Source organism: Ursus maritimus, unplaced genomic scaffold (genome assembly GCF_017311325.1).
Source record: "Ursus maritimus isolate PB19 unplaced genomic scaffold, ASM1731132v1 scaffold_27, whole genome shotgun sequence".
NCBI lineage: Eukaryota > Metazoa > Chordata > Mammalia > Carnivora > Ursidae > Ursus > Ursus maritimus.
In genome coordinates this window covers 31,902,695-31,923,404 of record NW_024425230.1, presented here as the reverse complement: position 1 = coordinate 31,923,404, position 20,710 = coordinate 31,902,695, and the positions used below count along the sequence as shown (strand labels likewise).

The following is a 20,710-nucleotide window of genomic DNA, read 5'->3' as shown; positions in this document are numbered from 1 at the left end:
TAGATAAATGTATAATTTCCTCATGCAGCCTATGCTTTACATGGTGTGCCCTCCTACTCCGAACCCATATATATTAAACTGAAATGCGCTGAGGGTCATAAACATCAACAAAACAAATAAACTATTTGCAACTATTTAAAAGTTGAAAACAATTAATTTAAACTGCCAAAAAAGAGTTGTAGACTATTTTAAATAACGTCCCATGGATTAAAAGATTTAGAAAAAGAAGATAGGTAACTGAAATGAAGACTTATTGCATACCTTTTAGAAACAGCAGCAATAATTAATAGTAACACTTAAGGATGGTCTTTTTAAAATGAAATACTTACCTTTGTTCTTTCTAAAATGAGAAAACATTTTTAATAGTATTTTTCAAAATGCATTACACGTTTTCTTATTCCAAAACAGTGAAAGAAAAACTGAAGAACCCACAACATTGCTTTTAGAAATTCTACTTACATTCTCCTTTCACTGATAATTGGATTCTAAAATTTCATGGAATTTCAATCACAAAACTGTGAAATTAACAAAGTAAATCTGTGGCGATTTGTAAAAAGCTCAGAGTATGTAAGTAATTTAGGTCCATTATATGCAAACTGCTGAGTTGGGCTTTCAGTATTCTAAAGAATCTCTTTATCCACACTATAGCAGTAGCCAAATAACTATAATCCCACAATAGGCAAAAGAACCCATTTTCATTCAGAATGAGTGTAACAAATAGAAAGGAGGAAATGGAGACCAAGGGCATCTTTTCACACTAATTTTATAAAAATAAAAAATTATAAAAAAGAATATTCACTATGATTCTCATTCTTCCTTAAGCCAAAACATTAATGTGGTGGCCTTGCTCTAAACCAGACACAGATAGGCCTGATAGGAGAACTGCAATCAAACTAAGTGGATTAAACAATGATACACAAAAGCAACACTGCTGATGTTGAAATTCAAGCATAAGCAAGCATAAAAATCAGCTAAAATTAGAAAGGGGCAGAGGAATCTTTTGGCAGTGCTGGATATGGTATTAACTAGATTGTGCTAATTATTTCATAAGTGCATATATATGTCAAAACTTACCAAATTCTACACTTTTGCATGCAATTTTACCTCAATTAGATTTCAATAAAGCTTTTTAAAAAAAAAATTAGGAGGAAAAAAATCATTACTCGTTTTTAACCATCACTCAGCTACTTTAAAGACAAAACTGGAACCCAATTCAGGGTCTAAAACCAAGTATAATTAACAACTCAAGGATCACAGGTAAATAGTCATCCAAGTTCAAAGAAGAGGCATATCAACTTTTTTAAAAGAAAGAAGAAATAAGTCTCAATCAATGGAAGTATCCTGAGACTGACCAAAGATTATGGAGGTCACATTGCCTATGCAATTTATGTCCCACCCTGGTGCAGAATGCTCCTGGTTTCCATTTCCAAACAGATATGTGATGACACAGAATTTATCAGGATTTGCAGCCTTACTGTACTTCTCTTCCTTGCACCTCTGCAGAATCTCTAAGCTCCTCTGGTGGACTGGGTGTTGGAGAAAGCTAAAACTATCCATACTTTTCAAAATTGCACATGGCGCTGTATCATCGTGTCCTTAGGAAGCAAAAGAAAAACAAAAAAATGGAGAAAAGAAAAAGATATTATATAAGCCCAAACCAACAGAGAATCAAGGGCAATGCTGCCAACTATCTTAAGAATATATAAAATGTATCAAGTAGTATGGGTTAAATGTGAATAAATTTTCTAAACTGATTTGAGGAAATCACACAAAAATAAAAGGAAAATATAAAGGTCTTTTTTAGGTATTCAAAGCATCTCTTTCAGTATTGAAAGTATTGTGAGTTAATATCATACTAAAAATTTCTAATTTAAAATAATAGGGAAATTTCAAACAATTTGAATGCTTATTTTTTTTAACAGACCGATTTTTTATCAGGTCTGAAATATAATTAGCGTATAGTTGGCAACAATGCAAGGAACAATGACAGAACCCCAAAGAGAAATATACCCAAAACAATTTACCAAAAGTTAAATAATTCCTTCATGAATCTTGCAATTAACCACACTTGTAGGAATTCCAACAAGTGTGTCAATGTTTAAAGAGCTCCAGGAAGAAAAGCACCATAGAGCAGGAAAACCCAGCAGCACTTTGGTATTTATAAATCTGAAAAGAAAGTTGGAAAATGTACCTCACCACCACTTAGTCAAATAAGGCAGAATCAACTACTTGTGGGAAAAGGAAGAGAGCATGTTCAAGTAAGGACCAAAGCCCCAGATTAGTGCTACTGAAACAGTGAGTCACTCTAACAATAAAGGGGATTGGGGGGAGGTGAGTACCACTAATATTAGCAACAGATGGATTTAAAAGAGAATAGGCATCTCCAGGTTTGGGGAGGGGGTGAGTATCATTTACTCAAAGAACATCTCTAGAGTTAGGATGTTTAGTTCAAATCTGTGTAGGTTTGCCTTTAAAAAACAAAACAGAACAGTTTAACAATAGAGACAAAGTAAGCAACACAATGAATAAAGCTTCATTAGTGCATATTTACTGCATAATTAGGAATGAGACACTATCTGAATAGTTCTCAATGCAGAATCATTTAAAAAGTTAAATAGATGCAGAGTAGTTCAAAGAGGTTTGCAAAGCAGGGTTTACTCTCTAATTCCTTAAACTAGATTACTGGATCCAGACAACAAGCATCCATATTTTAGCTAAGGAGATGGAATCTTCTATCAGATAACAATACACTTACAAATAGCAGGTTTTTAAAAATAAAATACATTTGAAAATCACTTTCATATCCAATATTGAAAAAGTAAACTAATAAAACACTATCTCATTCATCCAATGTGGTGAGACCATAGCTGCAAATGTTCAATGTTTCAAAAAGAGACAAATATTATCAAGTCACCCATCATTTCTTAGTTGAAGACTACCTTAGTAAAAATATTCTGTGCCCATTATCAATAATGCTCCCCACCATCTTTGATGGGCTGCTTGAAGAAAGAATGCTCAGGCTCAGACTAGCCTATGCTTGGTTAGTTGGTGGTGCTGGAAGGTAGGTATCAGTTGAGGGGCACCATTTGAGGGGGGAAAAAAAAAAACAGCCTGGAAAGTTCTATTTATACTCTAACCAAACTGTAATTTTAAAAAGTCAGGGTGCCTGGGTGGCTCAGTCATTAAGCGTCTGCCTTTGACTGAGGGCTTGATCCCAAAGTCCTGGGATCGAGCCCCACATCAGGCTCCTCCGCTAGGAGCCTGCTTCTTCCTCTCCCACTCCCCTGCCTAGGTTCCCTCTCTCTCTGGCTGTCTCTCTCTCTGTCAAATTAATAAATAAAATCTTTTAAAAAAATTTTTTTTAAATTTAAAAAAAATAAGAAGTTATCACCACAGTTTCAGGCTATCTTGATAATCTGCCAGTCAGAAATAATTCTAAGGAGATTATGGTATTAAAGTGTTTTATGTAAAAGTTCAGGATATTAAATATACTAAATTAGTAAGCAGTTTGAAGAAATCACTTGACATTACTATAGCCACTGCACTCTTTTATCTAATAAATTGTGGCAATGATGTTTGAATATGGGTAATTTTGTATTTGTGACTGTTTCATGTCTCATCATCATACCGATCTTTTTTTAAACTTCCGTTCTTTCATTCTGCTTTCTACGCCTTCTTTTAACTCTTTATTATTTTAGACTATAATACTATTTCCAAACCTTAAACTGATCTTCGTTTCATTTGCTGTAACAACTCCCTGTTAAGGTGGTTAGGATTCCTAGGATGGTTTATAAGTACATTTTTAGGGAGGAGTATTGTCTAAGGAGTCTCATAAACTCACAGAACATGTTTATTTAGTGTTGGTTTATGCTAGTTCCTGGTCTAGTTTTGTTAATTTCTTACCTTGAGATTATGCACCAAAAATACAACATAAATTCAGACCCCACATCTATGCATGGTAAAGATATGGGGCACTGATTTTTTTAAAGGTAGTTTAAGAAAAATCTTATCTAAGGTCTTTTTTTTTTTTTTAAGATTTTTATTTATTTGACAGAGAGAGACAGCCAGCGAGAGAGGGAACACAATCAGGGGGAGTGGGAGAGGAAGAAGCAGGCTCCTAGGGGAGAAGCCTGATGTGGGGCTCGATCCCAGAATGCCGGGATCACACCCTGAGCCGAAGGCAGACGCTTAACGACTGCTATCTAAGGTCTAACACAGATTGCTAAGGTCCTTCTTGTTTCTCTGCTCAAGACCAATGGACAGAATTTTTCAACTATCTTTACAGTGACAGAAAAGTCCAAGCTTTTTGAAGATACTACAACACGTAACAGAACTCAATCCTAGTTGATCATTCAAACCTGAAGCCATTTCTCTGATACTAAAGCAGTTTCTGTAATGCCAGCTTCCAGGCCCCATGGCCATTAAAGGTATATCTCATACACAGTAACCCACCAATTTCAAGTACAAATTTGATGAGCTTAAAAAAATTTACATCCAAGTAATCCTCAATCAAGATATAGAACATTTCCATTATCTCAGCAAGTTATTTCACCCCTTCCTACCAATACTACCCTTGTCTTTGCAGAAGCAATCAAGTTATGATTTCTATCACTGTATGTTTTTTTTGCCTGTTCTTAAACTAAATGAAAGCATACACTATGTATCCTTCCATGTTTGGCTTTTTTGTTCAATATTTTTTGTAACTCATTATGATACTCATTATGAGAATCAATAATTTGTTCTTTTTTACTGCAGAATAATGTTACATGGTAGGAATGTATCACAACTTGGTTATCTTTTCTTCCACTGATAGATTTTTGGGTGTTTCCAACTGGGGACTGTTAAGAATAAAGACACTATGAACATTCTTTTTTGTGTTTATGTATAATAGTTCCATTGAAATATAAATCACATACTATACACTTCACCTATTTAAAGCATACAATTCAATGGTTTTTAGTGTAATTCCCAAAGCTATTGAACTATCACCACAATCGATTTTAGAATACCTTCAACATACCAAAAAGAAACCCTAACTTTTTTAAACTATCCTTTCCCTCATCATCTCCCAGCCTGTCTACTCCAGCCCTAGGCAAACACTAATCTACATTCTACCTCTACAGATTTGCCTATTCTAGACATTTCACATAAATGCAATCATACATTTGTGATTTGTGATACATGCAATATGTGGCTTTTTGGGTCTGACTTCTCTCAGTTAACAAAGTGCTTTCAAGGTTCATCCATGTTGTAGCATGTACTAATACTTCATTCCCTTATATGGCAAAATTACGTTCCACTGTAGAGTATACCACATTTTGTTTATCCATTCAATAGCTGAGGGACATTTAGGTTGTTTCCACTTTTTGGCTTTCAGGAATAATGTTACTAGGAGCACTGTGTACAAGTCTTTGTTTGAACACCTGTTTTCAATTCTTTTGGGCATCTACCGAAGAGCAGAATTGCTGGGTAAAGTAACCTCAAGGCTGTTTAACAAAGTGGCTACACCATTCAACATGTCCACCAGTAGCATACAAGGCTTCCAGTTTCTCCACATCTTAACCAACATCTGTTATTATTTGTCTTTTTTATTGTAGCCATCCTAGTAGAGGTGAAGTGGTATTCACTGTAGTTTCCATGTGCATTTCCCTAATGACAAACAGCATTGAGCATCTTTTCATTGTTTGACTATGCGTATCTTTTTTGAAGAAATGTCTTTTAAGAACCTTTGCCCATTTTTTGACTGGGTTATTAGTTTTTATTATTGAGTTGTAAGAGTTCTGTATATATTCTACATACCAGTTCTTGATCATGATTCAAGAACATTTTCTCTTATTCCATAAGTTGTCATTTCAATTAATATTGTCCTTTGGGGACAACATTCATCCATTTCTCCTTTGGTTGCTTATGCTTTAGGTGTCATATTGAAGAATCCATTGCCTAATATAAATTGGGAAGTGTCAGTCCTCCAACTTTGTTGTTCTATTTTTGGATCCCTTTACCTATCAATTTTAGAATTAGCTTGCCAATTTCTGCATAAAGGTAGCTGAGGTTTTGACAGGGACTACGCTGAATCTGTAGATCAAGTATTAACATTTTAAGGCTTCTAATGCATGAACATAGGATAGCATTCCATTTATTTAGGTATTTTTCAAGTTTTTTTCAACAGTGTTTTATAGCTTTCTGTGAACAAGTCTTGCACTTCTTTTGTTAAATTCATTAATAAATTTTTTACCTTTGTTGGTGCTCTTGGAGCACTAACTTAATTTTGTTTTCAGGTTGTTCATTGCTAGTATGTAAAAATACACCTAATTTTGCATACTCATCTTGTATTCTGCAACCCTGATGACCTCATTTATTACCTCTAATAGATTTTTGTACAGATTCCTTAGGATATTCTATACATAATATGTCACCTGCAAATAAAATGGTTTCTTCTTTTCCAATACGGATGTCTTTTCTTTTTCTTTCCTAATTGCTCCTACCAGAACTTCCAGGAATGTTAAAAAGGTAAAAGCAGACATCCTTGTTTCTGATCTTTGGGGAAAAGCATTCAGTCATTCACCATCAAGTATGATGTTAAGCTTTTGATTTTTCACAGATCCTCTTATTAAGATGAGGAAATCCCCTTCTATTCCCAGTTTGTTCATTGTTTTTATAACTAAAAAAATGAAAAGCTGTTAGCTTTCATTAAGTGATTTTTCTTTATGAGGTGATCATGTGATTTTTGTATTACAGTGATTTGACTTTTTTTAAGTTAAAACAATCTTCATTCCCAGGTAAATTCTACTAGATTGTGGTATATAATTCTTCTTACATATTGCTGGCTTTGGTTTGCTAGGAATTTGTTGAGGGTTTTTGTTGGGGGTTATTGGTTTGTGGTTTTCATTTTTGTGATGTCTTGTCTGGTATCCAGGTAATATAGGCCTCACAGTATGAGAATTAAAGTATTCCCTTATCTTCCATTCTTTGGAAGAGTTTATTAAAGTTTTGGTGTTAATTCTTCTTTAAGTTTTTGATAGGATTCATCTGTGAATTCACTGTTCCTTGTGGAAGGTTTTTGTTGTTTTTGTTGTTGCTACTAATTCAGTCTCTTTTGTTACAGGCCTGTTACTTTTCTATTTCTTCTGGAGTCTGTGTTGGTTGGTTGCACCTTTCTAGGAATTTGTCTATTTCAACTGGCTTCTAATTTGTTGCCATGCAAGTATTATAATCCTTATTATTTCCATCAGATCAGTAGCAACATCCCCCATTCATTCCAAAAACTAGTAATTTGAGTCTTCTCCTTTTCTTGATCAGTCTACCCCAAGGTTTATCAATTTCATTTATCTTTTCAAAGAACCTACTTTTGGTTTTGTTTGTTTTCTTTATTGACTTCTATTCTCTATTTCAGATCCACTCTTTACAATATCTTTCCTATTCCTTGCTTTGGGTTTATTTTGCTTTTTCCCCTAAAATTGTAAGGTAATGCATTAGGTTATTGATTTGAGATCTTTCTTCTTTTTCAATAGAGCTATTTGAAGCTATAAATCTCCCTCTAAGCTTGTATCAGCTGCATCCCATTAAGTTTTGGTCAGTATATTTTCTTCCATTCATCTCAAAGCTGTTTTCTAATTTCCCTTGTGATTTCTTCCTTGATCCACTGGTAATTAAGAATTGAGCTCCTGTTGCTCAGTGGGTTAAAGCATCTGCTTTCAGCTCAGTTCCTGATCCCAGGGTCCAGGAATAGAGCCCTGCGTCAGGCTCCCTGCTCCCCCTGCTTTTGCACTGAGCACTCTGTCAAATAAATAAAATCTTTTTTTAAAAAAAACAGCGTGTTGTTGAGTTTCCATATAGGTCTTCTTACATATTATTTTTCTTCCTCTATTCTTTCATTACTGTCTTCTTTTGTATTAAACAGATAAGTTTTCTAGTATATTCTTACTTTCTTGTCATTTATATTACCATATTATTTTTTAGTTAGTTTCTTAACAAATGCCAAGGGAATTATAATTAGCATCTTATAACAATCAAGTCTGGATTTAAAATTACTTAATTCCAACAGTATATAAAAGTGTTTCTCTTATATAGCTCCATTCTCTTCCTATTACTTTATGTTGTTAGTCATACAAATTATACCCTTAAAATGTCATGCCCATCAACAGAGATTTATAATTTCTACTTTGAATGGTTGTCTTTCAAATCAGATTTGAGAAAAAAAGTTACAAAATGTAAAAAAATAAATTCATACTATATTTTATATTTAATTCTATAGTTGCTTTTATTGGCACTCTTTATTTCATGTACTTTCAAGTTACTGTCTAGTTTTCTTTCATTTCAGCCTGAAGAACTCACTAAAGTATTTCTTGTGGGGCAGATCTGATAGTAATACTAGCTCAGGATTTGTTTATCCACAAATGTCTTAATTTCACCATCACTTTGAAAGGCAGTTTTGCTGAATACAGAATTCTTTATTTATTTAATTTAAATTCAATTAATTAACACATAGTATTATTAGTTTCAGAGGTAGAGTTCAGTGATTCATCAGTCTTACATAATACCTAGTGCTCATTACATCACGTGCCCTCCTTTATGTCCATCACCCAGTTACCCCATCCCCTCCCCTCTGTTTCCTATGATCTCTTCTGGTTTGTCTCCCTCTCTGATTTCATCTTGTTTTATTTTTCCCTCCATTCCCCTATGATCCTCTGTTTTGTTTCTTAAATTCCACATATGAGTGAGATATAATTGTCTTTCTCTGATTGACTTATTTCACTTACCATAACACCCTCTAGTTCCATCCACGTTGTTGCAAATGGCAAGATTTCATTTTTTTTTAAGGTTGAGTAGTATTGCATTGTATATACATACCACATTTTCTTTATTCATTCATCTGTCTATGGACATCTGGGCTCTTTCCATATTTTGGCTATTGTGGACATTGCTGCTATAAACATCGGGGTGCAGGTGCCCCTTCACCCTTCAGATTACTACATTTGTATTTTTTGGTTAAATACCTAGTAATGCAATTGCTGGGTCATAGGATAGCTCTATTTTTAACTTTTTGAGAAAGCTCCATATTGTTTTCCAGAGTGGGTGCACCAGCTTGCATTCCCACCAGCAGTGTAGAGGGTTCTCCTTTCTCTGCGGCCTCACCAACATGTCATTTCCTGACTTGCTAATTTTAGCCATTCTGACTGGTGTGAGGAGGTATCTCATTGTAGTTTTGATTTGTGAATACAAAATTCTTGATTGACTCTCTTTTTTCTTTCAGCACTTTGAATATGTCAAGTATTGCCTTCTAACATCAATGGTTCCTCATGATGAATCAACTGTCAATCTTGCTGAGGACACTTTGTATATGAATTGCTTCCCTCCTGATGCTTTCAATATTTTCTATCTCGGGACAATTTAATTATGATGTATGTAAGTATGGATCCCTTGCAGGTTGTTGACCTTTTTGGATATATAGTCTTGTCATCAAATTTGAAGAGTTTTTGGCCATTATTTCTTGAAATATTCTTACTACCCCTTTCTCTGTCCTTCTAAACTGCCAGAAATTGGGGTACTTTATTGTGTTCCACAGGTCTAAAAGCTCTGTTCATTCTTATTCATTCTTTTTTCTTTTTGTTTCTTAGAATGGATAATCTCAACTGATCTGTAGTCAAGTTCACTGATTCTGGCCTCTGTCTGTTCAAATCTGTTGCTGAACTCTTCTAGTGAATTTCTCATACATATATAAATTCATATTCTGTATTTGGTGAGACATTGTTCTCATACTTTCCTTTAGTTCCTCAGATATGGTTGCCTTTGAACATATTTAAAATAGCTTAAAGACTTTATACAGTTCAAGGTCTGGCTTCCCTCAGCAATAGTTTCAACTGATTCCTTTTTTTACGTATACAGGTCATATTTTCTTTTTTTTTTCTTTTGCATGTTTCATAATTTTGTGTAGAACACCAGATATTTTAAATAATACAACATGGCAAGTCTGAAAATCAGATTCTCCCTTCTCCCAGGATTTGCTATTTCATGTAATTGTTGATACTGTCTAGGACTTTCCTAAACTAATTCTGTAAGGTCTCTTTGCTGACCAGACAAATCATTACTATTCCTCATTCTATGTCCTAGTAAGGCCAATATGTAGCTTCACTCAGTCTGCCTACTTATATAATTCCACTAAGAACACTGCATAGTTTCCTGATCACCATAATATATATTACACAATTATAGCAAATTTGTTTTGAATTAATTGAAAAAAATTGAATTAATTGTTATTTAAAAGCCTTAAATGGCACTCTGTCCCTTAATATGGAAGTTTCTTAAAAAAACAGTCAAAAAGTAGATTTTAATTTGATATTATTTGTACTTGGATGGCTTGATGAAGAAAAAGAATGTCAGGGAATTCCATAAGAAAATCCAAGACTTTTTAGTTCACTATCAAGGTATTTATTAGCAATTTAGCTGAGGCACTAAAATTTTTTTAAAAAGATACTCTCAAAGAAGTGAAGATATATTGTACATCTGCACCCTACATCTTCTTTCTTCCCTAAAGTATTATCTTAGAACTCTTATTCTCATTCAAAATCTGAACTTGATTACCTTCTGCCTTTCATATATGCCACTTCTATTTAAATAATCTCAAATTCCTATATTTCATTTTCATTATTTCTGCATACTATTTGTGGTCATTTTAAAGGTTCTGAATCTACTATTTATCCATTTTCACAGTTATTGTTAGTTTTTATTTTGCAGTGCTACAATGGTCTAATTTTATGGCACCCTTTTAGCCAAATCCATGCAAAAGGAGCAAAAATGCTAAATACTGGCACTGACAGTAATATACTATAATACAACTATTTCCTATGACAAATCTGCTCAATCATTGCCTCAAAATACAAATGAACTATAGTTTTTCTTTCTCTTGATAAAAAGTGAAATTTAAGAAGTTTATCCAATGAGACTTCTGGGTTCTTGGTAATATTCTACTCCTTAATCTAGGTGGTAATTCCAGGGTGTTTTCACTTTGTGATAATTAACTGAGCTATCTATACATTTTGGGGGTCACACTTTTCTGTATGCATGTTATATCCCAAAATAAAAAAGTATTCAAAAAGTTTATTATATGGATGCTCTGTGCTGGCCAGAAAGAAAAACTAGATTACAAAACAAGAAGAATCTAGAAATGATCAAATTAGAAATAATACAGTATCACTTTGTTGATCATTAATAACATTGTGTATCTTTGTACCAACTGACAATAATAAACATACAACCAGCTTTCACAAATAATATCTTAAACGCCAAAGGAACACAAGAACAATGTGAATAATCTTTACAGAAAGCAGTATTTTCAATAGTAAATACAAGAAAAGTTTCTTCTCCTAGTTACATCTTAGCAGGATACTTAACCAATTTTTAAAATTTTCAAAATTGGTAAATCCATTATAATATATAATAATGTATCTTAAATGAAAGAACTTCTTAAAGCTTTTTACAAAGACAGCCTCTTAAAAATAATTTTGTAAAAGGTAAAGCAGGTTTAAGATATTCCTTTTATTTTCCAAAAAACTGTATTTCTCCCTATCTACAAAGGCCAGTTGTACATATTATAATTTGAAAAACAGAGGCTAAGTTCAAATAGCTTTTTCCTCTCGTTTTAGAAATACAATCTCCCAAATACATGTATTCATTTGAAAAGCTGAACTTAAAAGTTTTACTGCTACTGCACATGCCAAAAAGCCATATAAGTAAATCTGGGAGTCCTGAAAGTACAGGTGTGTCCTAGCACACTTTTACTGAAGCCTCTCTGGGCAGAACACTTTATGTTAAATGGCTACATATATATTAGTAAATCCTCACTATGCAGAAATGGTCTATCTAAGGCTAGAGCTACAGCAAACAAGTGTGGTTTCCATTAGGTAACAAGTGCTTATGAAGGTAAGATGCTTTCCCACAGATTGTGAACTACGGTATTTCATGATTTAAGGGGAAGAGACACAGAAAAAGTATGCTGCTCCATTCGTTTCTAAGTTTCAAAGTAAAATCCAATGAACGTGTTAAGGGTTGGAAGAAAAGAAAATTAACATTCATAAACAGATACATGTATTATTATCTGGCTTTACCCCACAATTTTGAAGGCAGTATTTTGAAGAAAAACTATTAATAGTCACAAAATCAGTCAAAAGAAGATGACTGATTACTGAAGTCAGGTTATCTCCACTAGACTGCCCTACCTGCATCCCAATTTTTCTATCTCCTGATTTATGCTTCCACATTATGTTTCACTTGTATAAAAACTATTGCATAAGAAGAAAATAAAGAAAGGTATCAATACTTAATTCTATATAAGTAAATGGTAAAGTATCATTTCGGTTTTTTTGTATAAAAAGTTTACCAATGTCTTACTAAGTGCCTATTAAATATCAGATGCTTTACATACATTACTCCTCTCAGTATTTATTAATAAAAATGTACCAATACATATATACACACAAACACCATATATTCACTTAACTCAATCATATAAAGTACACTGGAACTAATCAGATCTGAAAATGATGTTAGGATATGGCAAGAAAACAGAAGAGAACAAAATTATTATGTCTCTACTCCTTAAGAGAGGTAAAAAATTAAAAGATGAAGTATGGTAGAATACTAGTGTCTACTGCTTACCAGTTTTTCTCTGAATGTGTCTTTTCCCAGCTTCCCTGAAAGCAACCATGGCTCTGAAAAAAGCTCTGAGAACTGCCCATCGGAAAACAGCTACGGGATCAATTCCAATCATCCCAGAGATAAATGCATTCTTGCTACTTCTTAGAAGAGCTACAATGTCAGGGCGCATATGATCTGTATTTTTTTCCCGGAAATCCTACATGAAAAAAGTACCAGTGTTATTTTTGAAAAAATTATTGAACCAAGAAGATAATGGGTGACATGTTTGAAAAGTGGCTTAACAAGGACTATAAAAATGATTTCTGTTCTAGGTAGCTAACTGGACCAGATACCTTCTATAAAGTCCCAGCCAACCCTAAAACTATTGAATTCTATAATACATTTAAATGACAGGAATATTCCACAATTTTATTGCAGCTTGTTAAATAGAGAGCCTCTCTGAAGGGGTATCACATAAAATAACCAGACAGCTAAATAACAGAAAGGAGCCGGACATGAGAAGACAAGGAACAGCGTTCCGAACAAAGAGAACACAACACCTACTACCTAATAGGTGGTAGGACAAGTTAGGAGACAAGCAGTAAGACCAGGGGCTGGAACATTCTGGGCAAGGGTGAGAATGGTGGAAGATTTGGCAAATAAATAGGCTATGCAAGCCTGACTTAGGAGTTTGTGGATTTTATTCAAGCATAAAGGAAAGCCAATGGAAGCTAAATGATGTTTTATAAATACCACTGGATGCTGCAGAGGGAATGAATTTATCCAAAGGATGGAAAAAGGGAGACTAGTTATTGCAATATTCCAAATAAAAGGTCATGGCTACTTAGACTACGTTGGTGGTAACAGCATAAAGGGAAAATAGTTACATTTGGGATATGTTTTGGAAGTAAGGCAAAGAATTTGATGGTGTATTAGAGCACGGTGAGAGAATGAGAGAATAAGGTTAACGCCTTTATTTTGGGTTTAAGGAACTATGTGGAGGTACCATATTGATATAGTGACGTCTAGAGAAAAGAGAAGGTTTAGGGATAGGAAATGAGATCAAGAGATCAGTTTTGTGCAAGTGAAGTTTGAGATGGTGAGGATAACAACAGTAGCAAGTAACATTTATTGAAAGGTTATTATGCGTGTGCTACTATTCTAAGCATTTTACATGTGCTCTCATTTAAGCTCATTTCATCCACCTACCAATTCCTTAAGATAGATATTATTAGTATTCCTATTTTACACATGAAGAAACTCAGTCATGGAGAGGTTAACTATCTTTGCCCCTACTACACAGTATGTAGAACAGGGGTTCAAAAACTGCCACTCATTACCACTATACTATTTCTGCATACAGACATCAAGTAGGAGTCCTACAGAGACTTCAGAAAATACATGTATTACCAAAGCACCGTGAACAGGCAGTACAAACCACCTGCCAATGGGGGACGGAGGGGATATAACAGAAGAAAATGAGTTAAAATACCCCACAGAAAGACAAGGAGAACAAAAAGTTTACACACTCACAGAAGAAGGTTCTAGACTGATATGTATAATCTAGGCATTTGACTATAACCACACCCAGATAAGAGGATTAAAACTTGGTAAGTAAATCACTCAGAGTTGGTGCAACTTCACAGAACAGCTCTAACTCAGAATTCTATGAGGAACATGCCTAGTATGATGTTTTCCAGAAGGCACTTTGGACTCCTTTAGGGGTTTCCTTTCCTATTTTTTGTTCTCCTAAGAATAGGGGAAAAGGAGAAACAAGCCAGAAATCTTGGTTCTTGGTTTGTCCCTAAACACCCTTTGAGCAAACGTATATATTAAGACTTAGTAAAACTGATTAAAAATTTTCAAATCCAAATCACTACCACCACCATCAGCAGCTAATACCTACCAAGGGCAAACAAGATGTCAGGCACTAAGTTAAGCACTATACATAACTTATTCAATTCTAACAATTACTTAATATAGCAGAATAATTACAAACCATACTTTACTGGTAAGTAAACAGAAAGATAAAAGAAGCTTGTCAAAGGTCAAACATAATAAGTACTACAGGAACTGAAACGTATATCTGTTCTACACCGAAGACCATCTCATCCTATTAATAACTATACTATACAGAGTAAAACTCTAGAATTCTTTCCCATGATGACTGTCAAATGTTGATGGAGACCTTTATTTTCCAAATGTAATGGTCTCATCTGTCTTCGTAGTTCCAGATTTTTAAGTACATTTCATAAACTAATCACATCATTCTTCTTGAAAATTTTCTCTTGGTTTCTATTAACAATACATTTTGTGATTTACTACTTACCCTACTGCTGGTTCCATATTTGAAATTCTTACGGTTTCGTCTTACATACTCTTAACAATTTTCACTCAATCATCTTACATCAGGTGATCTCAACCATAGTAATGGCTTTAAACACTATCTATATGATGAGGCCCAATCTATATTTCCAGTTCAGATCTTTCTTGTTATGTCTGAGATCCATTTATATATCTTAAAGGTATCTCAAACTTGAAAGAGAATGCATAAGACTAGTATTACTGAAATGTTTGAAAGCATTCGCCAGTGAAACCATATAGGCCTGGAATTTCCTTTGTGGGCAAGTTTAAACTGCTGATTCAAATTATTTAACAGAAATAGGAGTCTCAGGTTTTCCTGTATTTCTGGTGTTAGTTTTGATGTGTGTTTTTCATGGAACTCTCCACTTTATCTATGTTGTCAAATTTATTGGCAAATATGTTCAGACCCTTTTTAATATCTGTTGAGTATGCAAGTCCCCTTTTTCTTTTCTGATACCTGTATTTTTAAAATCTTTTTTTCTATTATAGATTATTTTCTATTACCTTTTATTCTTTTCTGCTATCTTTTCAAGGAACTAATTTTTGGCTTTGTTAATTTCTCTTATTGCACGTTTGCTTTCTACTGCATTCATTTCTAGTCTTCCCTTTATTATCTCCCTCTAATTTGGGGGGGGGGTCAATCTGCTGTTCTTTTTTCAGTTTCTTGAAATGGAAGCTTAATTACTTTCAGCCATTCCTCCTAATATCTGCATTTAAAATTATAAACCATTGCTTTAAATGCAACCTACCAATTGCTACAGATTCTGCAAATTTTAGTATGTTGTATTTTCATTAATGCTCAGTTTAAAATTAGCATTGTAGGGGTGGCTGGGTGACTCAGTCGGTTAAGCATCTGCCTTCGGAGAAGATATTTGCAAATGAGACTACAGATAAAAGACTGGTATCCAAGATCTACAAAGAACTTCTCAAACTCAATACATGAGAAACAAATAATCAAATCAAAAAATGGGCAGAAGATATGAACAGACACTTTTCCAATGAAGACATACAAATGACTAACAGACACATGAAAAAATGTTCAAAATCATTAGCCATCAGGGAAATTCAAATCAAAACCACACTGAGATACCACCTTATGCCAGTCAGAATGGCAAAAATGGACAAGGCAAGAAACAACAAATGTTGAAGAGGATGTGGAGAAAGGGGAACCCTCTCACACTGTTGGTGGGAATGCAAATTGGTACAGCCACTTTGGAAAACAGTGTGGAGGTCCCTTAAAAAGTTATAAATTGAGCTACCCTAAGATCCAGCAATTGCACTACTGGGTATTTACTCCAAAGATACAGACGTAGTGAAGAGAAGGGCCATATGCACCCCAATGTTCATAGCAGAATTGTCCACAATAGCTAAACTGTGGAAGGAGCTGAGATGCCCTTCAACCGATGACTAGATTAAGAAGATGTGGTCCATATATACAATGGAATATTACTCAGCCATCAGAAAGAACGATTACCCAACATTTGCAGCAACATGGATAGGACTGGAGGAGATAATGCTAAGTGAAATAAGTCAAGCAGAGAAAGAATTACCATATGGTTTCACTCATTTATGGAACATAAGAAATAGCAGGAAGATCAGTAGGAGAAGGAAGGGAAGAATGAAGGGGGGGTAAACAGAAGGGGGAATGAACCATTAGAGACTATGGACTCTGGGAAACAAACTGAGGGATTCAGAGGGGAGGGGAGTGGGGGACTGGGATAGGCCAGGGATGGGTATTAAGGAGGGCACATATTGCATGGTGCACTGGGTGTTATATGCAAATAATGACTCATGGAACACTACATCAAAAACTAAGGATATACTGTATGGTGACTAACATAATAAAAAATTATTTAAAATAAATTAATTAATTTTTTTTTAAAAAGCATCTGCCTTCGGCTCAGGTCATGATCCCTGGGCAGCCTGCCCAGTGGGGGGCCTGCTTCTCCCTCTCCTCCCCGCTGTTGCTCACTCTCGCTATCTCTCTCTCTTAAATAAATAAGTAAAATCTTTAAATATAAACAAATAAATAATAAAACTAGCATTGTAATTGTGATTTCTTTTTTGACCCATGGGTTATACAGAAGAATTGTGTTAAACACTTGAAGACTGTCTACCTATCCTTATGACATGTCAAGTAGGTCAGTTTTTAACAATGCTATCCAATTTTTTAGTTTTTACTGATTTTGTTTCTTATTTTGTTAGTTACTGTGAGATATGTATTAAAAATCTGCAACTAGATGGGATTTTCTAGTTCTGATTTTGTTCTCCCTTTGATTTTTATATGTTGAAGCAAATCATGAAGTACATACAACTTTTGATGATTGTGTCTTCCTATCAAACTGGCCCCTTTTATTGTTATGAAAATGCCTCTTTATCTTTTGTAATACTTCTTCCCTTAAAATCTACCTTATCTGATAATAATTTCTTTTAGTTAGGGTTTGGATGGTATATATTTTTCCATCCTTTTACTTTCTACTTGTGTTTTTTCTATATATATATTTTTTTCCATTCTTTTACTTTCAACCCATCTAAGGATGATTAGTCACAGGCACAAGTGTACATATTGTATGATTCCATTTACCTGAAATGTAATAACAGTAAAACTAAGGATAAAAAATAAGGATAGTGGTTACCTCTAAGTGGGGTAGAATGAGCTAGGAAGGGGCATGACAGAAATCTATACACTTTAGATTTATGCACCTCACTGTGTGATTTTATAGCTCAAGTTTTCTTGTTTTTATTTTAAACCGCATTTTTAAAATCTTTATTTTTTTTTAAGATTTTACTTATTTATTTGAGAGAGAGAGAGACAGCGAGAGAGGGAACACATGCAGGGGGAGTGGGAGAGGGAGAAGCAGGCTTCCCACTGAGCAGGGAGCCCGACGCAGGGCTTGATCCCAGGACCCTGGGATCATGACCTGAGCCGAAGGCAGACGCTTAATGGCTGAGCCACCCAGATGTCCCTAAAATCTTTTTTTTAAATTGAGATATAACGACATGTAATGTATAAGGTGTACAATGTGTTGATTTGATACATTTATACACTGCAATATGATTACCACTATAGCATTAGCTAATACCTCTACCAGGTCACATAGCTATCATTTCTTTTCTGTGGTGAGAACATCTAAAATCTGGTCTCTTGGGGCGCCTGGGTGGCTTAGCCATTAAGCATCTGCCTTTGGCTCAGGCCATGATCCCAGGGTCCTGGGATCGAGCCCCACATCAGGCTCCCTGCTCCGCAGGAAGCCTGCTTCTCCCTCTCCCACTCCCCTTGCTTGTGTTCCCTCTCTTGCTGTCTCTGTCAAAATAAATAAAACCTTTAAAAAAATAGAATTAAAATAAAATAAATTCTGGTCTCTTAAGAACTTTGAAGATAATGCTATTATCAAAATGTTAATTATAATCACAATGCTGTGCATTAGATCTCCAGAACTTATTCATATTCTAACTGCAAGTTTGTATCCTTTGCCCAGCAGCTCCTCAATTCCCCCATCCCCTGAGAACCATCATTCCACTCTGTTATTCTTAATGTTTGTTCTAAAATTTGTCCCTTTCTGCCTTTTCCATCTCAGGAAATAGCACCTCAAATTCACCCACCAGCTATAGCCAGAAGTCACTTACTTAGCTAGGATCCATCAATCAGGTTCTACCAATTATACCTCCAAAATACATCTCATAATCATCTACATTTCCTCCACCTCTACTGTGGTAGAGTTTATCTTAAACTGTGGTTCAGTTTATCTTAATATTTCACCTCAACTATTTTAAAAAGCTCCTAATTATCTCCCAGTTTCCACTCTCATCCTCTGCTGTTCCTTCTCCTCAAAGTAATCAAAGCAATATTTTAAAAAAACACAAATCAGGGGTGCCTGGGTGGCTCAGTCATTAAGCGTCTGCCTTTGGCCCAGGGCGTGATCCCAGCGTCCTGGGATCGAGCCCCACATCGGGCTCCCTGCTCCCTGGGAGCCTGCTTCTTCCTCTCCCACTCCCCTTGCTTGTGTCTCTCTCGTAGGCTGTCTCTCTCTCTGTCTAATAAATAAAATCTTTAAAAAATAAAATAAAAAAAAATAAAAAATAAAAAAACACAAATCAAAACCTGTTTAAAATCTTTTCATGGGATTAGCGCCCTTCTAAGAAAAGGCCGGAGGGCTAGCTTGGGCCTTCTCCACCGTGTGTGGCCACAAGGAGAAGCCAGCCATCCGTAAACAGGAAGAAGGCCCTGGCCAAGAACCCAGTCGAGCGGGCACCCTGACCTGTGAGAAATGTGTGCTGTTGGGAGGAGTTAAGATGGCAGAGGAGTAGGAGACACCTTTTTCAGCCGGTCCCCCGAGTCGAGCTGGATAGGTACCAGACCAGCCTAAACAACCATGGAACCAGCCTGAGACGCAGGAAGACGCATCTAGATCTCTACAAATGAACATCTCCAGCGCTGAGTATTGAGGTACGAAGCGGGGAGCCATGAAACCGCGCACAGATATCGGAAGATAAACGGAAGGGGGAGGGAGCCACCGCGTTCGGGCGCCGGGAAGGGGTAGCCACTTGCACGGGAGAGCGGGCAGGGCTCGCAGACGGCACCCGCAACTCAGTGAGCCGGGTGCGAGCGCCACCAGGCATTCGCGGAACACCGGAATCCCGGTGCGCTCACTGGATCCAGACTGAGACCAGGAGCTCCGGAGCGGGGCGGCTGGCGGCGTTAGAAACACAAAGGACAGAGACGCGCCGGCCCTGCAAGTGAGGGCTGGGATGCCGGGTGTGGGGCGCACATCCCGGGACGCTGCAGGGTTGAGCAGCACCAACAGAAACAGAGTTAAAGTGGCCAGAACATTAGTAGAGAACGGGCCACAATCCCTCTGTTCTGTGACAGAGGCTGAAATTCGGCCACTGCTGCTCTGACTCTCAGAAGAGGCACAGCAAACCGCCAGGGAAAGCCACCAGAGAACAAAAGCCTGGAAATACCGGCTCAGAGAGTGCCCATCCCCATCCCCCCTCGCAGGGGACAAGGAGACTCTACCCAAACAGGGTGGCCTGAGTATCGGCGCGGCAGGCCTCTCCCCCAGAACACAGAAGGCAGGCTGAAAAATCAAGAAGCCCACAACCCGGGGGCCTGGGTGGCGCAGTCACTGAGCGCCTGTCTTCGGCTTAGGGCGTGATCCCGGTGTTCCGGAAAGGAGTCCCTCATCGGGCTCCTCTGCTGGGAGCCTGCTTCTTCCTCTCCCACTCCCCTGCTTCTGTTCCCTCTTTCGCTGGTTGGCTGCCACATAAATAAATAAATAAATAAAATCTTTAAAGAAGAAGCCCACATCCCTAAGATCCCTATAAAACAAGGGGCACGGCCTGGGACCCAGTAAATAATTTGGGCTCTGGACAACCCCGCAACCTCTCCTCATCAGAATGACAAGAAGGAGAAGCCCCCCCGCAGCAAAGAAAAAACAGTGAGTCTGTGGCCTCTGCCACAGAAATAATGGATATGGAGGTAACCAAAGTATCAGAAATGGAATTCAGAGTAACGATGGTCAAAATGATGAGTAGAATTGAAAAAATTATTAACAAAAAGGTTACTGAGAATATAGAATCCCTAAGGACAGAAATGAGAGCGAATCTGACAGAAATTAAAAATTCTATGAGCCAAATGCAGGCAAAACTAGAGACTCTGACGGCCAGGGTCACAGAAGCAGAGGAACGGATTAGTGAATTGGAGGATGGGTTA

The 20,710-nt window shown here is 36.3% G+C and overlaps 1 protein-coding gene across 1 annotated transcript in view; it reads right to left on the bottom strand.

The window, feature by feature from the left end:
* MYO9A (myosin IXA) overlaps window positions 1–20,710 on the bottom strand; it is a 281,871-nt gene that overhangs the window by 143,154 nt on the left and 118,007 nt on the right. The window contains exons 14-15 of the mRNA XM_040643036.1: window positions 12,655–12,850; window positions 1,476–1,595 (exon numbers count right to left, since the gene is read on the bottom strand). Of these exons, the coding sequence (XP_040498970.1) occupies window positions 1,476–1,595; window positions 12,655–12,850 (316 nt within the window). The remainder of the gene's footprint in view (window positions 1–1,475; window positions 1,596–12,654; window positions 12,851–20,710) is intronic.